Source organism: Agelaius phoeniceus, chromosome 19 (assembly GCF_051311805.1).
Source record: "Agelaius phoeniceus isolate bAgePho1 chromosome 19, bAgePho1.hap1, whole genome shotgun sequence".
NCBI lineage: Eukaryota > Metazoa > Chordata > Aves > Passeriformes > Icteridae > Agelaius > Agelaius phoeniceus.
The window spans coordinates 8,578,755-8,599,227 of record NC_135283.1 but is presented as its reverse complement, the minus strand read 5'-3'; the positions used below and the strand labels follow the sequence as shown (position 1 = coordinate 8,599,227).

The window sequence follows — 20,473 nt, the reverse complement described above, 5'->3', positions numbered from 1 at the left end:
AACTATTAAAAAAAATAAATCTTGTATCCCAGTTGCTCATATGAAGCTTCATGCAATTAAACACCTCAAAGTATGGAATTGCTGCTTCTGCTTAAGTAAACATTTTTATTCACATACTCAGACCATTAACTAGGAACCCTCTTGTAAAGCCTCTTTCCAAATTTCATGTTTAATAAACAAATCTCATTTCTTTATGCCTGAAAAATCAATACCTCTTCTGATTCATTTAGCTCATGACAGATGACCAGCAGCAGTAACAATGGGGGCAAAGAGCCCAATGAAACAGGCCAGGACAGAATGAATATAAACCCCCAAATAAACTCTGCCCCTCTCACAAACTCAGGTGCATCAGTACTGTGCTGTTGGGCTGAAGTGTTCAGAACACTTGAATGGGACTTTAAGTGCTGCTCCAGAACAGGTTTATCTGCAAAGTTGTAACCAGAGCTTACACTAATTAATAGAATCTGTCGTTAATGAGGCAGTCTGTCAACTGACCATAAACGTTGAACCAACATCAGACACACTCCAAGGAAGCTTAAATAGCCATTTCAGATGTGTATTTCTTGAAGTGTTTAAATAAATATATTCACATCAAGTTTAAGGAAAGAGCCAAACCACAGGGCAGAGGGAGCCAGAATCATTTTGCATCTGTTACAACACTCAGAATAATGTTTGGGTTGATTTATGGGGGAAATATTTGTTTTTGAGCTGGAATTTTGGTAACTCGGAACAGATGTTCACAGTGTTGAAATACTGTCTGCCCATGCAGCTCTGTTAAATCAAGTGCTGTTACACATTTAAACTAATCTAGGAAAAAATTAATATACTGTGAAATTGCTAATCTTACAAAAGGTGCATACTAATAGGATTCCAATTTGATTATCTTTCCATTTTATTGGAATCTCAAGCCATACAATAACACCTGCAAAAAATTACCAGAGCAGTGAGATTTCATCTGGTTTGTGACCCTGAGTGGAGAGGAAGTGCTTATCTATCACTATTTCTTTCAAAGCATTTTTTCAAAGTGTTGAACCAAATCAGCTTTCTGACTTTTTTCCCACCTTTGCCGAGCCAGGGGATATTTAAACAATGCGGAGAGAAGGTTCTTGTAATGAGAGCGCTATTTGTGCCTCCTAAAAATCACTAAGAATTCGGTACAATATTTTTTAAAAGTCCTATTTCTATCTCTTAAAGACCTGTGACTGCAGAGCAGCCGTGAACGCAGCTCTTTCCCCGCTCACGCCCATCACCGCTCAGCCGGAGAGCGGCGGGAGGGCGTCTCCACCCCTCGTTCCCTTGGCCGGGGGAGCAGCGTGGTCCGAAACCCAGACGGCTTCGCATCCGCCCCAGGGGCACTGAGCTCCCCAGCTCCTAAGCACGTGGCACTTCTGTCACTTTGGAGAGGCTGCCTTTTTGTCTTTTCCCCTTTCTTCCTAGGCAGGCAAATTGCAGTCTCCTCTGCAAGCGCAAACATCCCGAACAATTTGCTGATGCAAATTCCAGGCTGCCAGCAGAGCTCTGCCTGATGGCTTTACGAGGGCTGCGATTCCTTCTAGGAACTTTCAGATATTCTAGTGCTGTGTTCTTCCTTCCCAGGAGAGATCCAGGTGAGGTGGTGTGCAGCTGTTTAATGGCTGTCCCATTTGCCCATTTACCTCTTCCTCCTGAGCCATCGCTCTGTTCTTCGTGACCGATGGCAGTGCCCTTGCCGGGGCTTGCTCCTTAGTGAAGCAAACATTTTGAATTACTGAGAGCTGAGCTCTTGCAGTTGTACCCAGCCACGTTCCCTCCCTGCTTTGGTGCCCTCCTGGCGTGGCATGGCATGATCCCTCCCTCAGCCCGGGATGTGCTGCCGCTGCCGGGTGCGATGTCCCTGAGTGCCACCAGCTGGGACAAGGGCAGGCAGAGCAGGGGGACTGGGGGGCCTCTCCTGTTCCACACCAGTATGTCATCCTGAGGGATGCACCGGGAATGCCGGGAGAATGCCGGGTGTATCGAGCTTGTTGTGCAAACACAGTACAAATGCAGATTTTACTCGTGTGCTCTTTGCGGGCAAGTTTGTATTTACAGTGGTGCCGTGAGTCACCTCCTCAGCTGCCATGGATACCGAGTCCTATCCGCTGGCTCCATTCAGCACAATCAGCCCCTCACAATACTCTGCATTTGTGCTTGTACAACTCGGGGATTGTTTTTTTCCTTGGGGAACTCCTTCCTCTTTGTCCTGGAGCCATCGGGCAGGGCAATGCCTCCATGGCCAAGAAGCTTCTATGCAACAGAAACAAAACGTCAGCTGCTGCAGACTTTTAGACAAGATTTTGGGAATATTTCTCTGATGCTTTGCTCAGATATCCAGCATCCTTATTTTATCTTGGTCATTATCTAACTGACCTGTCAACTATTTTGTTGTGTAAATTCTTTCCTGGAAAACCTGTCCTTTCTGCAAGAAGTTCATATTGGCTTATTTTTATTTTCTTGAGCAGGAGATTAAAAAGTTAAAAACTTTTTTTAACTACTGTTTTTGAAGAATAATTTTTTTTTTTGTAATTTAAACCTTTACTCTTGATCTGGAGCCTTCACTTATTGAGACAGTTCAGTGCAGGGGTGGAAGCACCAGTCTGGTGACCTTGGCTCTCCAACCCCTGCCACCACTTGCTGCATGACCTTGGAAAAGTCACTGAGTTTTTATCAGTGTTGTCTCTCTCTCTTTGTCCTTGTTCTCTGTAGGATCAGGTAGGGAGGATCTTAAGAGGGTAATGCCTGTATGCCAGGTGAGTATTTGCCAGAGTTAACTGTGGGATTTCTTAGATTTATAAAGTAACAAGGTCTGTTATGACACTGACAGCTTGCAATTCACTTGTACACAGCAGCCAGGTACTTGTTTCCAGTAGAAGTCTTACAGCAGTACATTAGACTTCTCTGAACCTCACAGTAACATCCTTTTTGGATGAAGATCCTCCATCTCTCAAGCCTCTTCCACTGAGCTGCTCAGAGGCTGCTCAGCAGTGTCTGCTCAGTAACAGCATCTGCATGGACCTCAGTCACTGCAGATTTCTGCACAAACCCTCTTACAATGCTCCTCCATAGGAAAACTGAACTGTGGAGACCCCAGGTGGATTTGGGGTTTTTGATCCTGACAGGTGCTGGGGGTTGTTGAGAGCTGAGCCAACCTCTGCCCCTCGGAGCAGGTGATGGACGTGGCTGGTGGGGGTCCAGCCTGGGACAGGGACACTGTGAGATGCTGTCCTGCAAGAAAACACCTTGACTGGTCTGTGTTGTGAGTAGGTGAGACTGATTTACTTAAGAGTTGCACTGAGGTCCCTTGGAAGTCAGTCAAAGGCTTTGTTATGCTAAGATTAGTTGCTCTTGAGTAATCTCTACTACAGCAATTCACTCTCACTGTTGAAACGCAGCTGCTACAGCTCCCTGCCACAGTGACTGGGTTTGGAATTCAAAGAAATCTGTGGAAATGTCTTATTTCTGGTGTAAGGATCAGAAAAGGGTCTATGGTGGTCCATACCACTGAAAAGGCTTTTCTGAAAAGGGAACACTGGCTTTATTATAAACATAGGATTTGCTGTCGTCTAAGTGTGCTTGTAAATTTGAATAAAAAGTAAAACATGCACAAGTTCATGGGAGAGGACCCTGTAACTAACACACACTGTGGTTGCAGACATAAAATGCTGTGTTTTTGCTTTGTTTAGAGAACAAACTTGTCAGCAGAGACCCCTTTGTGATACAGCAGCAGCACCAACAGCACTGATGGGAGTTTGAAATCAACTGAAAAACCCATTAGGCTTTCCAGTTTTATATTAGTTAACAGGAGATGTGATTTCTTTTTAATATTTTTAACACTTCCCCTCAAAATTACAAAAATCAGACTGATTTTTATTCCAGTTTGCAGGTTCTCCAGGCAGAGGACTTTGTCTACAAGAATTGAGAACCCTGGCAGCCTCTCCCTGGCTCATGGAGTGAGGCTGTGACAGAGGATGGCAGGAGCTATTCTGAGCTCAGAAGTCCTCCCTAGTGTCACTTTCATTCAGGCATGGATTTCTCTTTTCTGTTCCACTAGCTGCTATTCCCTTGCACAAAGAAAGATGTCAGCTGGGTTTTCTGTAGCAGAGCTGGCACTGCTTGAGCCCCGTGTGCCAGCAGTCCCCTGGTTTTTAGGTGCTGTTTTACAGCTGTTCAAGTGGCTGCTGTAAAGATCAGAGGGACAGCCTGGCACTGGCCTAATCCATCAAAATATTGGGTTTTTCAAGAGCAGTAAAATCTCACTCCAGCTCTGGATCTCACCAAAGCAGATGAGGTTCACTGACTTTCTGTGCCTCAGTGTATGGATGATCATGTTTGCCTGCCTTGAGAGCTGCAGAGGAATGACGGCTTTCCCACGAGGATCAACCTTGCTGGGAGCACAAGTGAGGCTTCCCTGGAAATGTGGTACCATTCCAAGTGGAGACTCCGGGGAGAAGTCTGCCAGCAGCCTTTTCATCTTCCCTGCACCCTGACTCATGAATAAACATAGGCAGAGAGGGAGGAGATGAAAAGCAGCCAGGACCGTGTTGCTGCAGAGCTGTGGATCTTCCCGGGCAGTGCCTATAAATGGTTCCTCTCTCTGGGGCTGCCCAGGGTTTTAGCAGGTGTTTGGTGTCTCCCTGAAGGGAAGCAGAGCAGCCCATGGCACCCACGTGCTAAAGCAGCTCCCACTGATTTTAGGTCACATTAACAGCAAATCTGGGGATTTGCTCTGCTCCCTCTGCTGCCGCGGCTCCAAGCATCAGCCGAGTCTGATCTGCCTTCAAGGGAGGCTGGAATTTGTTTGAGTCCCACTGTTACCTAGAATTTAACACGTACTCCACCTCCCAGAGCTGCATGAACCAGCACAGGGCTATCGTGTGCAATAGTCTTAAAAATCTTGGCAAGTTAATTTTGAAGAAAATCTCTGATTAGGCAATAGCTCCTGCTAGCAATTACCAGGCTTTTATCTGTAGCTGTCAGTGCACTGTAAAAAGTGGCAGTTACTCCCATTTTACAGAAGAAGCAGATGTTCCAGGGACATCTGAATAGATTTAATGCAGAAATTGCATGCCTAAAAGGTGTTCTAGAAAATCCCATCATTATCACATGACTGATTTTATTCAGTGCACCCAGGAATTCAGATCTGCCGGCTGTGTTTTGCTTCTCTTATTTGTTTTAAAGCAATAATTCCAAAGTTTTCATTTTGTTTCCCTGCTGAGGCAGAGGAAGAGCAGAGGAAGAGCTGGAATGAGACTTTTTTTTTTTTTTTTTTTTTTTTTTTTTTTTGAGGCAAACTTTCAGGTATGGATTTATTCAGAACTTCTTGAGGTTTAATTTGGTTTTGTGATCAAGAGGCACAGAAGTCACATTTGTGAAATCCAATTAGGCTCCAGCCCTGGCAGGGACATGACCTGAGGCACGTACATCCATCTGAGTCCCTGTGCCTCCCTGCTTCTAAAGCCCTCAGCCTCCATGGCAGAGCTGTGCTTCTTATCTCAGGTATTTGGGATTACTGCAAACTCAATTCACCCACTTGGGAGCTATTAGAGCTGCAGTCCTTCCCTTGGAAACGTGGCAGTGACAGGGAGAGAGAGCTGAGCACTGCTCTGCTCCAGGGGAAGGATCAGATCAGAACCAGGCAGGGCAGGAGAACTGGAGATGGATGGGTCCAAGAACAATTTCTGGGTGCAGTGGGCACAGAGGGAGGAGGCTGAGCCGTGGCCTTGGCTTTGGCCAGGAATGACAGCCTGCTCTGCACATCTCTGCTCGTTCACCTCCCTGCCTGCAGCTGCAGCTTGTTGGTGCCTTTGCAGAGCACACTGGTTTTTGGATTCAAGGTTTTCCACTATAATGAGCTAAAAGTTGTCAGAGCAAGGAAGAGCTCCCCTGGTAACACCTCCTAGGATCCAGCTCCTAGGGAGGAGGTGATGCCCATGGCAGGGTGCCCCTGTCTTCACTCCAGCCCCAGAGCCCTTGGCCCCAGAGCCCTTGGCTCCAGTCCCAGAGCCCTTTCCCTTCTGGCTATAGCAAAAAAAGGAACTCAGTCCTTCTCCTTACCTGGAGAGCTGTAACTTCCCTCAGCCACATCAGAAGCTGAATTGCTAATTCTCCCCGTGCTCCAGGCAAGCATCCCTGGCCCAGAACAGCTCCCTGGGAGCAGCCACTGGTGCTGTTCAAAACGTCAGTCAGGATGACCACTGACTTTTCTTATAAACAAGAACCTGCATTTTTATGAATGTGGTGAAATTACCAAGGCCTTTTCCTTCAGTTTCCTGTAAGTGGGTTAAATTGTGTATCCAAAACATTGGGACAAGCAACAATAACAAACCTGGCCTGAAACAGACTTCAGGGTTTTGTACCGAACAACCTCTGAGCACAGCAGTAAAACATTTTTCTGTTTCCCTCAGCCAGCCACAGGAGTTTTCCTGTTAGTGAACATTTACTATTGATTTCATTTTTGGCTTTTGTATCATTCTCTGCAGGACTCTAAGTGGTTATTGGAAACAGCAGAGCCTGCAGGACTGTGCTGCTTCAGCATCTGCAGCCAGAATGGGTTAAACACAGTAGAGTTTAGGCTCAAGGGACTGGACTGCATGCCCAAAGCTGAGCAGAGAAAGGAGTAAGAGATAATTGCATTTACACATTTTCAGTTAGTACCAAAATTCCTTTTGGCTGCATCTTTCAATTAGCCAAGTAACAAGACAGGCATTCTTCAACAGTTAGGGCCTATTTCCTGATCCTCGGTATTTTTATTATTTACAAGAGTTCTGCATTTCATTGATGGTGTAATATGGTCTAAGAGAGCCAGGCAGGTTCTTACTGGGCCTCTCTGCTCCTGCTCATGCCATGGCAGCAGTGATGAGCAGCTGTCTTTAGCTGGGAACATGAGCCCCACAGTGACCAATTACAGGCCCTAACGATGCGTCCCCAGTGGCTCGGTCTGGAGATTAAAATGTGCAGCTCAACCAGGGCCTGAGTTCTCCCTGTCCCTGGAGAACTCGATGCTCCTGCTGTTCTCAGGAACAGTGGGGTTGGAAAGGAACAGGGATGCATTACCAGCCTTTGGAGTGAAAATGAAAACATCAGCAGGAACCCCAATACTTTGCTTGGATCCTTTCTCTTTCCCATATAAGTGCTGTTATTGTTACATTTCTATTTCAGGCAGGAAACATAATTTTATTTCTTTTTCCATTTCAATCATTTTTTAATGAATTCTCTTCACATACAAGAGCAAGGATAGTTCTTGATGATAATAATAATTGGACCACAGGGAAATACTGCCTTGTGGGTAGCTGACAGGCAGGGTACTTGAGAGGAGATGAAGACAGCTCTGATCAGAGTGTAGCTTTTGGGGGTCAGGGTGAAATAGTGACTTATGTGAAACACCATCAAAACTACTGATTTTTCATGGTTTGCTTTTAGCCAAGAAGCCTAACAATGAAACCAAAATTCCCCGTAGTGACTGGCTGGAGAAATTGCATTCCTCCTCATCAGGATGAGGGGTCATTGCAGCAACCTCCCTTGTTGGAGCCCTCAGTGAATAATAAGGAATGTGTAGCTGCAGTTCAATGTCCCTATCAAATATCCTTCTTCAGGTGAAGGAAGAACACAGCTTATGTGTGCTTTGGAAAAATGCTGGACTACATTCTCTAGAGTCTTGAGCACTGCTGTAAACAGCGTATTATCTTGTAATAAAATAACTAAAATAACACCTGTATTATCTTGTAATAAAATATCCTATCTTAGATGAGTGTTGTGAAAATACCAACCTATTAAATCCATGCCAACATCAGCCACTGTTGGTGGAAACAAAACTAGAATGAGCAATAAATAATCAAGCCACCAGAAAACATGAGCAGAGCCTGGATGGTACAACCTGTGAACTGGCTGGTATTTTTAGTGTTACATGAAAAGAATCCTCAGGGAAAGCCAAAGCTGGTTACAGAGGACAAAGGTGAGGCTTTAGTCACTGGTATTTGATTTTTGGTGCACTATCACTGCAAGCAGCCAGGGGAAAGATTTACTAAGGTATTTAGGTATCTAAACATGCCTAGCAGCATTTATAGCAGCATCTAAGTAGGTTAGGTGCCTAATTCCCATTAACTCCACGAACACGTTTAAGCTGCTAAACATCTCTGCAAAGCTGGCCCCAGTGCCTGGCCTGACAGGTGCCAGTCTGAACTGGTGTGACTGGGCTCACTCCCTGCAGGCTCTTTGGAGTGGAGAGTGTTGGGAACACACAAGGAGCAGGAGCACACAACTCAACAAAGGCTCCTGAGCTGACTTTAATTTCTGCTGCTGACTTAAAATAGAGCCACATCAAAGTCACTCAGAGGAGCACTTGCAAAAAGGCCACTGAATTTTGGAGTTTGGTTTGGAGTCCTGTGTGTCTTGAGCTGAGGGTTAAGAATCCCATCAGTTTCCAGAAAATGAAACATTTCACAAGGCAAGCCAGAGCAGCATTTCCTGAGCTCCTGGAGAGTCTTGCATACAGTCAACCCTGCACAGCCCAGCCTGTTCCACAACCACAAATATTTTTCTAAAAGGATTTTCCTTTCCTTACCTCAGTGGCACAGGCACCTCCTGAGCGTCAGAAATGAAACAAACCATTCCTAAAGCAGTCTGTTACAAGAGGCTTTTCAACAGATGGAGAATGTTATGTGGAACAGATTCATTACAATATAAAGGTGTAGTTTTATTAATTTAAAGGCTATCACATGCACTTTAGTATCTTTTCCAATTAATTTTTTAAATTCAGGAATAAAAATGAAAATTTGCCGTTTACAGTGTTGCATATGTTGACAACTGCTCTTTATAAATTCTGTTCCAAGTTATGCTAGAACCATTTTCTCAATATACACAGTTCAGCTTAAGCAAAATAATTTTCACAAAACTATTTCACATAAAGGAAGAGATAAGGGGAGATCAAGAGAAATAACCTAGGAAACAAGTATACCAGTGTACAAAAATAGATTGGAACATTTGGAGATCGTAGGTAAGAAAATGTATTCTCAACCCCAGAGAATGTGAACTGGTGGATTATCTGAGGAGGGAAATGCTCACTGGAGCAGCTGAAGAGATGCAGAGATCTATTTCTAACATCTTTAATTTCTAGGCAAGTTTATAAGAGAGAGAGGAAGAGGCTGCAGGTTTGTGCCACACTGGGGTCTGTGGGAGGTGGCAGCGAGAGCAGCAGGCAGATTGTCCCCGTGCACAGCAGGCTGCACCCAGCAAGGGCAGCACGTGCAGAGCTGTGCCCTGCAGCTGATCCAGCAGGACAGCTCTGAGCTGCTCTCCATGGAGCCCCTGCTCTGCAGAGCCTGCCTGAACCACACTCCCCATCCCTAAAGAGCTGCTCCCCTTTGGGCACCCAGCTGGCTGACACAGCCACGAGGCTGCAAGAGGCAGTGGGGGCTCAAACCTCTCCTGAGCAGGACTGGGGAGCTGGAATCTGTGTGCAGGCTGGGTATCACTGAAGGATGAACAGAAAGTGCTGTCATAAAGCATCCAAGTGACTACTACAGCAAATACCACAAGGAATTCAGATGACGTATCTTCTGTAGGTCATGAGTCTGTGCCATTCTGAGAAAAGGGATTTAAATAAAAATGATTCTGGAGTGTCCAAGCCTGAAACTGAAGCAGATGCTCTGTCCCTTTGGCCTGAGCTCTCTGGGAGCACAAAGGAGGCTGTGGAGCATGCAGGAGCCACTGGAGCAAATATGGCTAAACCATTCATGTGTTATTGCTAGGAGAAGTTTTCTTAGAAATGTAAGTTACTGTAGGTCTGCTGAGCAAGCTTTTTTTCCCTAATCCACACCACCTGTGTAGATTCACAGATAATTTGGGTCTGACCTAGTTGAAAGTACAAAACAAATTTTTCCTATTTGCTTATTCAATATACCCTGACATCTATTTCCTGCAAAGCCTGTAAAGGCCTCTTTTGTGAGCTTCAGGAAGAACATTTGGTGATGTGCTCTCCAGCTCTCTGGCCAAGTGCAGGAGATTACTGGGCTGCTATTCAGAGGCCTGACTTGGATTTCAAAAAAAGGTGAATTATTTTGGTTCAAAAGGATCAACTGTTCCAGGGAGCCTGACCTGGCACAGCTCTGCACTGCTGAGGACAGAGAGCATGGTCAAGGCACCAGAACTGAGAGTGAGTCTGGTTTTGATATTCATTCCTCAGAGGACAAGGATTCTTAACTCCAATGCCACACCTGCTGAAGACAGACCTCAAAAAATGTGACTGCAGCCTGTGCCCTCCTCACACTGCCACAATCCCCTTCTCCCTCCTGGACTGAAGCAGAGATAGAGATTTTCTTTGGCATATCCATCAGTGCTTCTGCAGGTTCAGGTCTGTCTCATTCATTACTAACACCTACAATTATATACACAACACACATATAAAGAGCCTCCAGAAAAATGTAGCACAGAATCATACATTTGACAGAGCTGACATCAGACATTGTGCTGTGAATAATGAGATTTAAAATATCCTGTGCTATTGAGGTACACAGAAACCTGTTCATTAACTTGCACCCCCCCCATCATTTTCTTTATCCTCTTTAAAGCATCACTGATGTGTACAAAATGATTTTGTTCTACTTAAAAGACCAGTTCTGAGGAGGTGACTGATTTCTGCTGATCCTGGAGGTGGTTTCACAGGTTTCATTGTACTTGAAACTTCACAGCTTCCACTGAAGTATTTGATGTGTGTCTGTATTGGTTTAGCAGAATACAAAAGTAGAATAAATTTCATATTGCCTCATATTGTTGTCAGAGTATGATGTCCTCTATGAAAACTTTCTTTTTACTTGACAACTTATCAAAGACACATTTTCTAAATCTCAACAACCAATCTTAGTAAGTATTTGTATAAAAAGTCATCAGGGCTCCAATATTCATAATAAATCACTAAATTTCTAGTAGCAAAACTTATTTGAACATTTTTCCCACAGAAATAAGAGTTTTCAGTTGAATTATCCCCATTATTCTCACTAACTTTGGTTCAAAAACCCCACCTCACTTTGCATCTCTCAGTCAACCATCAGCTGGAATCTACCACCAGTGGTCCCACCTTAAATCTCATGTTGCTCAGAGCTGTGAAAATTTCAGCTGACCTGGAAAATTCTGCTTCAGGTCAGGGAAATGATGGGTCCGTGGGGAAATCATGAAAAGATGGGACTGGGCCCTAAGGTGAGACTGATCCCTGGCACACCAAAATGGGGCAGATTAAGGACTCCTGTGGCACCTGCATCCTTTGTAGCACACATCAACAAACCCATCTCAAAACCAGCAGAACTTCCTCCAGCTTGATGAGGAGAAATGTCACCAGGTACTACTACATCACACTAGAAAGTAGGTAGATTAAAACCTGTGATCTGCTCACTAAGGGACTAAAACCAGACCAACTACTCTCTGTCCACAGCTGTCCTCAGCTCTTGGGCCCGGGAAGGTCTCTGATCCCATCCTCCTCCTCCTCGGAGCAAAGCAAGCTCAGAGCGCTCGTGACGGGGTGGATCCAGGACGTGGTCTGTGTCACGTGGCTAAAAACCAACAAGAAATGCTATCAGCAACCCCAAAGAGGCTTCCCCATCCCAAAACAAGGAATTCCAGGTGGAGTCTGGAGTTGTAACAATCATTATGACACCTTCAAACACAGAATTGTCTTTTTCTTGCTAACTGCAAGATTTTTAAAAGCAAAATGTGGAGTCTGCAGAGAGCCAGAAGCTGGACTGGAGGTTCCAATTCCCATTGCAATAAAGAGAATGCTTTTGTATGAGACTCCTGACACAGACTGGTGACATTTCTTGTTAATTATTGGAGCTGCAGACAATTAACACAGCAGGATATTACCATGGCTATCTCACTGGTTACAGCCTGAGGGAGGCAGGGTGGCCAAGAGGAAGTTGAGCAAATGTGGAATCCCATTGTAGAAACACACTCAGCTCTTTAGAACATGAACCCTGGAAGAGTCCAGGGCCAGGCTGGATGGGGCTTGGAGCAATCTGGGATAATGGAAGGTGCTCCTGTCCATGGCAGTAAGGTTGGAATGAGGGGCTATTTAAGATCATTTCTACCCACACAACTCCATGATTACTATTCTAGCATCCTTAACTAATTCCCCTTGCAGAAAGAATAAAAAAAAGAAAAAAAAAAAGTTGTTTTTTTTTTTTTTTTTAAGGCTGTGCTCCCACAGCCTTTACACACACAATAAAAGGGCATCAGTGCTGATTTTTAAGGTTTAAACCCTACACTTGACATGCAGGCTAAGCTGCTTTATAGTCTCTGCAAAGCTTCTGTGTGAATGGAAAGAGCCCAAGCAGGGCTCAGTAAGGACAGACACATGGACAGGTTTGGAGTCTGTGGTGAGAACACTGCACACCTTGTGAGTGGTGTGTGCATGTGAGCCATACTGTGTGTGGGCAACACACTGCCTCTTCTCCCTTCTGGAATAATGTGTTCTTGGGAAAGGAAATAGCTTCTTTTCACTTGGAAAAAAAATCTTGCTAATAAATTCACAGCTTTTATAGTAAAGTCAGTGCAAAGATTAATTTTGTAATATAAGTTCACTACAAGAACAAGCTGAAAAGTATTGTAGGTATAATAAATGCCATGAAGGACAAATGACTCTTCTCCCATGTCCTAACAGTGTCCCTAAACCCCAGGTCTGTACTCACTTTCCAGGTGCATTGGTTTAATTAAATTTAAAGAACTACTCTGGATTTACCTTTTCAAGTGAGAACACTCCCATGAATAACTGATTACAGGAACAGATATATTGAAGCAGGAATTCAAGTCAATGTTCCACGACACTGAGTGATGGGTTTGAGGTCACTGTTCTCATCACCATGATCATACCATTCACACCTTTCAGCTGAGTGCACTGAGCTTAGAATCAGTTGGGTGTGATGAGGATGATACTGCTCACCAAAAGGTAAATATAATCCTCATGTAAATCCCTGCTCTGAACAGGTAACCTGTGAATTCAGGCACTACCTCAGCTGAGGCAATGCCTGAGCAAGGACCACACAAGGAAGACAAAGATAAAGGCCATACCCTCTATTCTCATACATTAAGAAAAAGAAAAACCAAAAATCAAACCCCAAAGCTCAAGTTATGTATAAAACCAGTTCAGAAGTGCTCTTTTGGTGGGAGCAGGACTGGATGCATTCTATTCCTTCTTTTGTTACAAAAATATGCATTACTGGGGTTGTAGGATCAGTTTCACAGGAATTAAAACAAAAGGAAAAATGAAAAATATGTTCCTACAGAAAATACACTGCAGCAGACAATGATCACTCTTAAGGACAGTAATTCTTTCATTCTAAGAAAGCAAATGTACTTTTTTTACTAGGAATAAGAGCAACTTGCCAAACATTTCCAATGTTTACCTTTGGAAAGTCAGGTGACAGCCAACATGAACATGAAAAGAGTTGTTTTACAATGTTTTATGAGAGACTTGGTAATAAAGTCTGTGCAACCAAGAACACTGTTCCCATTATCCTACAACACAGGGAAATGTATGCATTCATATTTATATTATGAATATATTTACATTTGTAAATATACTCAGAAAAATATCTTTGCTGCATATTTCTGCAATGTTGTCTATAAAGTCAGGAAATGCCTTGTTTCCCAATTAAAATATTCAGTCAATAAGGCTCAGTAGTGGAGATGTGCTCCAAACTGAAGTCCCAGCATGTGATTTATTGGTATAACACACAGAACTTCTTCCAATACCTGCAGAATTACAGGTGCTGAATGAACTGGATTCCATCCATTCTACCTCTGCCAATGCAAGACTTATTGCCTCCAGCACTATTTTAAGTGTTTATATTTCCTACTTTAATCAAACCATTTCTGAGCAATCCATTGCTGACTTTAAATAAGAACAAAATGATTTTAGAATATTTTTCTTTTCCCCATTTTACTTCCTTGTGTAGCATGCCCTGACCTGCTGTGTACCTGAAGCCCTGGCTCCATTTTCTCCTGAGCATGCAGCATCAACCCTGTGAAATGGGAGAGACTGCACAGGAGTAAAGAGTTACATGGAAAGGCATCCACAGATCTTTGACATATCCAACTAAAAATTCTTTGTAAAGTGTCTTCTTCAGAAGATTCTTCTCCTACACTCTCCAGGGCCAGGAGGCAAATGACAGCATGCCCAACTTCCTGGTACTGCTTTAAGAACTTCAGTTTGCTCTCACACAAATTAAATGCACAAAATTCTCCAGATCTTTAACAGTGCAAAACTGTGGCACTGAAATCTGGGTTACCTTTCTCTGTATTTGATAAGATTGTTTCATCACTGGTAAGAAAGAAAAGAACCCGTTTTCATTCATTTTCAAGAAATGGAGGCCAAGTTTTGCTCTTGTCAAGCTGCTCCTGCAAACACTTCTGGTTTGAACCCAGCTCCCTTCAACTTGCTCTAGACTTTATCCCATGGGCAATTCTCTTAAGACAGTTTGGTTTAAACCCTTTGCCAAAATCCTTCCTAGGAAAAGAGCTCTTATAAATAAACATTAAGTCCAGATACCATGTCTCACATTGTAGACAGACACACACAATACGTGCAGATTATTTAGGTAGAGAATAAATGTATAAACCCTGCTGCTGTTTATTTTTAGCTCTCCAAAAGTGCTGTGACTAAAGAGCTTTGACATAATCAGTCCGAAGAGATAATCCCAGATTTACTGGTTTGGAGAACATTCTTGTATTAGAAATACATCCTCTCTGATTTGTGTGTTAGGGCCAGCAATAAAAAGTGAGAGGGAGTCCAAATCTACCTCTAGGTTTTGTTTAACAGATGCAACTGATTTGAATATTAAAGGAATATTTGGAAAGCCAGCATTAGAAAGTTTAAATGTACAACATTTCCCATTTGCAAATGTTCCTGTTCAAAAGTCTAATTTAACATTTTCAGAGCAATTAGCAACATTTAAAGATTTGCAGGTTTTCAAACAAATCACTGCTATCAGAGGGCAGCCAAATTTATTGCTAGAAAACAGAAACATTTGATCTGGAAATATGTCAGTAGATTAGGCTGTCTTTTTAACATTAGCAAACTGCAGGACAAATTTCAGAGCTCGGGAAAACAAAACATGAGAACAGAGGGATGTTTTGGCAAAGAAATAGTAGTGGATTATTTCAAATGCCATTATAATTACTCTCCTTATGGCTCTTCCTTCTTCACATGGAAAATTATTTCTTTTAAAACTACAACCTCAGACAATCTTTTAAGAAAAGAATAACTCAAAAATTCAGAGAAAAGCTAGTGGGAAAAATATCTGCACATTTTTTTAAAGATTCTAAGCATTATCAAGACATCTTTTTCACCTTAAATTGTGCTTTCCAGCCAGGGCCAAAATCTGGAGCCTAACAGGGAACTGTGAAGTCTTGCAGACACCCACATGCTGTGGGTCTCAGTGCAGGATGTTGCCCTACAAACCTAACATGCATTATTGAAAGTTGGTTTTTCCCCCCCCTTTTGACATGGGGTGACATTCACAACACCTGGCTCAATATTTCAACTGCACCAGGGTTCCTGAGCTTTAAAAGGAGCCACCTTGTGCAAAATCCGTTTGTTTGGGAACAGTTCAGGAGAGGAGATGCCACCTTAAGCAATTACTCAGTCAAACTCTCCTAATGAATAGGGACCATTACTCATTAGGGACCAAAAAGGATTTAGCTGTATCTGAACTTAAAATGCCAAATTCTGGCCTCAGATGAGCCCTGTTCTTCTCTACCAAACTGAGCAGTATGGAAGATGAAAGTGAAACTCTGCTTGTGTGAAACAACACAAACCCCATGTTTTCCTCTGTAATGAGCATACCCCATAAACTAAATCCATGTAATCCATAGTAGTAATTTCACTAAACTTTTAATCTGCCTTTGCTTTTTGATTTCCCAATCTTCACTAGCCCTTTAACATACAAGAGTGCTCAGCTGAAGAATATTGATGCTTGATGAAGCTGTTCCTGATCTCTGCCCAAAACCTCTGCAAAGGCCTGGTGGCCCCCAGTGCTGCTGAGAGCCAGGGACACTGCACACCCTGACAGCTTCACCTTTTGGTGCTTCACTGTTGCTACTGCAATAATCATTAAAAAATGAGGCAAACAGCACTGCTAGATGTAGATGCAATGGGTTTAAGGGGGCGTGCTCTACACTACCCAGAAATCTATTCCACATGGTGCTTTGGTAGTTTTCACACTTGCATGCATCTCCCAGTGGGAAGGGCTGGAGTTGCTGTGGAAGGAGTGTGTGCCATCTGCCAGAGGGCAGGGAACACCAACTCCTCACTCCCTCCTTACCCACTGGCATGCAGGCCCTGGGCACTGCTGGCTTGGAGGCTAATGAGGGCCAGAACTACAGGAAAATAAAGAACAATGCCTCTGAATGAAGATCCTGAAACTTAATCCTTCATGCAGAGGCTCTTCCATCCTCCCTGCCTGCTCTAGCAAAGGCTCTGTGTCACTCTGTGCTGGACTCCACACAAGATTTGCTGGAATTACTGCCTTTGGCTTTTGTTTTCAGGCCCTTCTGTTCCTGCTCCCCTGGTGCTTGGGACAGCCCTCCCCTTTGCTTTGCAAGGATCTTTTATCCCTTTCAAACCCACTGCCCCAAATTTCACACCTCAGAGAAGGCTCTCAGCTCTTATTCTAATGCTTCTCTAAAGCAACTCTCTTAAGCCATGATCAGAATTCCTTGGGCATATTTGGAAATGTTGTATAATTAGAAAATAGATAATCAAACATAGGTCCTGCACTATAGTGGAGCTGTCCCAGCTTGCAGCAGCATCTTAAGGACCTTCACATCCTGGCAGGGAAAGAGAATCACCCTTCCCTATTAGAGCAGGTCACAATGGAGCAGGAGTTCCAGGGAGTTGCTGCTCCTGAAGGCAGTCCATGGGGTCGAGGCAATAGCTGGCTTGTGGTTACAGCCAGGCTCCCTCACATGGCTGTGGAGTTTAGATGAATACAGCAATATTTGGTAGATAGGATGGCCAAAATGCTGGAAGTGGGTCAATTCTGTTGCCCACAAATCTCTACCTGCTTCTAAATCACTCTATTATTCTATTAAATATAATATGGAGCTGCTGGTGCTGCACCTCACACATTTTAGGAATGCACTTAAACTATTTCTCAGCTTTCCAGAGCCAGTGCTTTTAACACTTTGCTGTTGTCCCTTATGAATTTAAACCTGGTATATTCATATTTTGTTTCTTCAGCTCTTGGAGGCAGCACACACCTGCAGAGCCAGCCAAGGTGTCTGTCGTGGCTGGAATCCCCTTTGGAAAGGCCAGGGGTTGGAGAGCAGACACTAAATGCTGTCAAGCACTGGAAAACTCTTGCTATTTTGAAGAGCAAATGCTGGGAGGATCTGCCAGGAATAACTTATTCTGAACTGTAACTAAAGCATTTTAATTTAGCAGGTAAGCAAGTAGAGCAAAATAAAACAACTGAGTGACATTGATGCAAGTATTATCAATCAATCAATCAATCAATCCTGAGAGCATCTAAGGATGACAGATACCAGACACGAGTCCTAAAGGCAGCTTGAGAAGGGTTTTTGCACTGCATTTATCAAGATAGGATTATTTGAAAGGAAACATTCATTTTTTCTTTTTCCTTTTTTGTTAAAATTCATTTAAGCCTGTACCCTCTTACAAAAGGAACATGCAACCTCTAATAGTACCCCAGGAGATGCTGGGCAGGTCCTGGAACATGTCAGTGACCTTAATTTTACTGGTGTAATAAGATCAAGAGCACTTGTCACCTCATGGAGCTGTGTCCTGAGGCAACATAAATGTTTCTTGTATTTCCCTCCGAGACTGCAGATTTTGCTTGAGTATTAATTAAAGATTGAGGGATATAAAGTGAAGCCCCAGAAGACAGTCTTGCTATTTATTCCTTGATTAAACCAATTAAACCCTTGTCTACTCAGAAAAATCTATGAGCCATTTCAGAGGGCAGTAATCACTAGGAAGAAGATTTATCCAGCCAAATAGTGTGTGCTGCATCATTAAAAACTGTCAACAACAAACAAATTGCCTGAACTAAAATAAAATCAGTAACAACAGCAGGATCTGAGCCAAGGCTGAATCAGAACTAAGGTTTGAGAGACATCCCAGGCACTTCTCAGCTTGAAAGTACTACCTGAAATCTGTCTCCCCCAGAATCAGCCAAGTGCTGTTCCTCTGGCAGTGCTGGTTCAATGTGTGCAGTTACTCACAGTCCTGTGTCTGAGTGAGCTGCATAAGAATTCCAGTGCTGTGTATTTGCAAATGCATCAGAGCACGTTCAAGGCTTTTGTTTAAACTTCTTGTGCACTAAACTGACATGAACCTGGAGCAGTGACTTTGCTCCAGATGAAGCACATCCTAAAAAACCTTGCTGTGTGCTTTGATCTGCTTCTGATGGCCCTCCCAAAACCCAGGGAGCAAAAGAATTTCACTTTCTTGTGTTTTCTCACAAAAGAAATTTTAACAGATGCCTTCTGTGACAGGCCAGAAGCTGAAAGAATGTTTCTCCATTTTGGTTCTTGATATTAAAAAACAAACAACCTCCCAGGAAAAAAAAAGATTGCCCAACCAAAAGCAGCTTAAGGTCTTAACATTCTTGTATTACAAGCTCATGTTATCATAAAATCCAATGCCAAGTTTCCTAGTTCTACATCTGAGATTATTTTACTTACAGTCATGCAAAATGATTTCAGTGAGAATCAGAGAAACTGAATTCCAAAAATCTAAGAGAAACATGTCAGGACTAGCCAGATTCACACGGCTTCTTCAGAAGGTGTGTGAACTGATGCTGAGCTGATGGATGGACACAGCTCTGGGTCCCTGTACTTTAAACAGCAATAATAGCAGATAGCACTTGGTTAGTGCTCAGCCAGTTCTATTTAAATACTTGCCACTTCTTGTGACTATATAACTATTTATTTTCATTCAGGAGAATTTAAGGATGACAGGTAAAAGGAATTATTTTCAAAAACAACCTCTTTTTTAATGAAATGTAAAACTGGAAAAGTCCAAATTTTAAGAGATGCAAAGTAACTGCAGCTTTCTTTGAACTTGGTGGAACCAGCACTGCATGCCTCAAATTACCCATCCCTACCCACAAAACATCAGAGTTAAGATGGGGACACCTACAATGATGACTTGATAACTGCTAATTTTGGTGCAAGTAACTTGCCTACTGCTTTACAAGGAGCTGGGAACAGAGCTGGCACTGGATTCAGTCCAGGGGAATTTCAATTCCATGCAGAAATCAGTATGGCAGATCATGAGTTTTCTTAGTTTGCTACTTTGAACTGACTGAAAACTAAGTGGAACACAGAGAAATTTACTTCTACATAAGGTCTGCTATGATTTGAATTTAACTGATTTCTTCTAGTGAGGGCCACAACCCTTGCTAGAGATAACCTGCAGATAAGCAGGATATTGTAATACACCAGAGTATTCAGAAATGAACACACCTCAGTGTGTTCGGGCTGCCATCCTTCATTTATAAAGGAGTAGAAATGTGCAGAGAACATTTAGAAAAAGAACCAATTTATATTTTCAAGCTACCATGCAGTAAGTAAAATCAATTGTGATTTGTTTCCTTTTATGATGATACCTTTAACTCTAATGCTGCAAAACATCAATGTTTATACTACAGAAGTTCTTCATCTATCACACATGCTCTGCTATTCTTAGCTCAGCTAAAATGATAAACAGTTTCTATGAATGCCCAGTTTTCAGTAAAGTGAATGGTGTCTCTTTCCCAAGCAAGACCAAACAAAATAAACTTTTATAGTATCTAAATACAATGTGTCTGCTTTCCAAGTAGAAACCTGATTTGTTAGGCATGATTTTAAAATCCACTGGAACACATCATTTGTGGTTTTTATTAATCTGTATTTTCTAAGTATTGACTTTAGGCTTCTACTTAACCTGGAGCAAATTCTCCACCTTCCAATGGAGCACCTGAAGTACACAATGTCTCAATGGGAAACTTCTGATTTTTAGATAAATTGCTGAAAGATAACCCTAAACAAAGCATTACTGTTTCCCCTTTGTTGTAAGATAGAAAACATCACAGGCCCTAATACATCTAAGGGGAAAGATCTCAAAAGTTTTAAAATATTTGATTTAAAGTATTTGAACTTCTACTTGTCTTTTGTGAAAATTTAAGATAAGCATTCTTGAGGAAAATAGCTGTTAATGTAGAATATTTGAAATCTAGTCCTATTAAAATGCTAGAGAAACAGTGTTTACAGGGGCAAAATTCACAGCTGGTCCTTACAAACTACATACATATGCAAGCAGTGGGTGGGAGTAGGAGGGAGCATAGCAAGGGCCTGCCTAATTTTAGGTGCCAGCCTTATGATACAGAGCTGCCATATGTTAAAGGTGAACACAGTGGGAGGATGGAAGAGATTAACTAGAATGGGTTTTCTGGGGAAAAATGAATGT

The 20,473-nt window shown here is 42.8% G+C and overlaps 1 protein-coding gene across 4 annotated transcripts in view; it reads right to left on the bottom strand.

Moving 5' to 3' along the window:
• Window positions 1-20,473, bottom strand: part of STXBP4 (syntaxin binding protein 4) — a 79,527-nt gene that overhangs the window by 3,672 nt on the left and 55,382 nt on the right. For 3 of the 4 annotated variants that reach the window (XM_077188314.1, XM_077188315.1, XM_054644936.2), the window contains one exon: window positions 8,686-11,558. The exons of the other annotated variant lie outside the window; for it this stretch is intronic. In XM_077188314.1, the coding sequence (XP_077044429.1) occupies window positions 11,447-11,558 (112 nt within the window). In that variant the 3' untranslated portion in view covers window positions 8,686-11,446. Of the gene's footprint in view, window positions 1-8,685; window positions 11,559-20,473 lie in introns of those variants that run through there. 4 annotated transcript variants of the gene reach the window in all.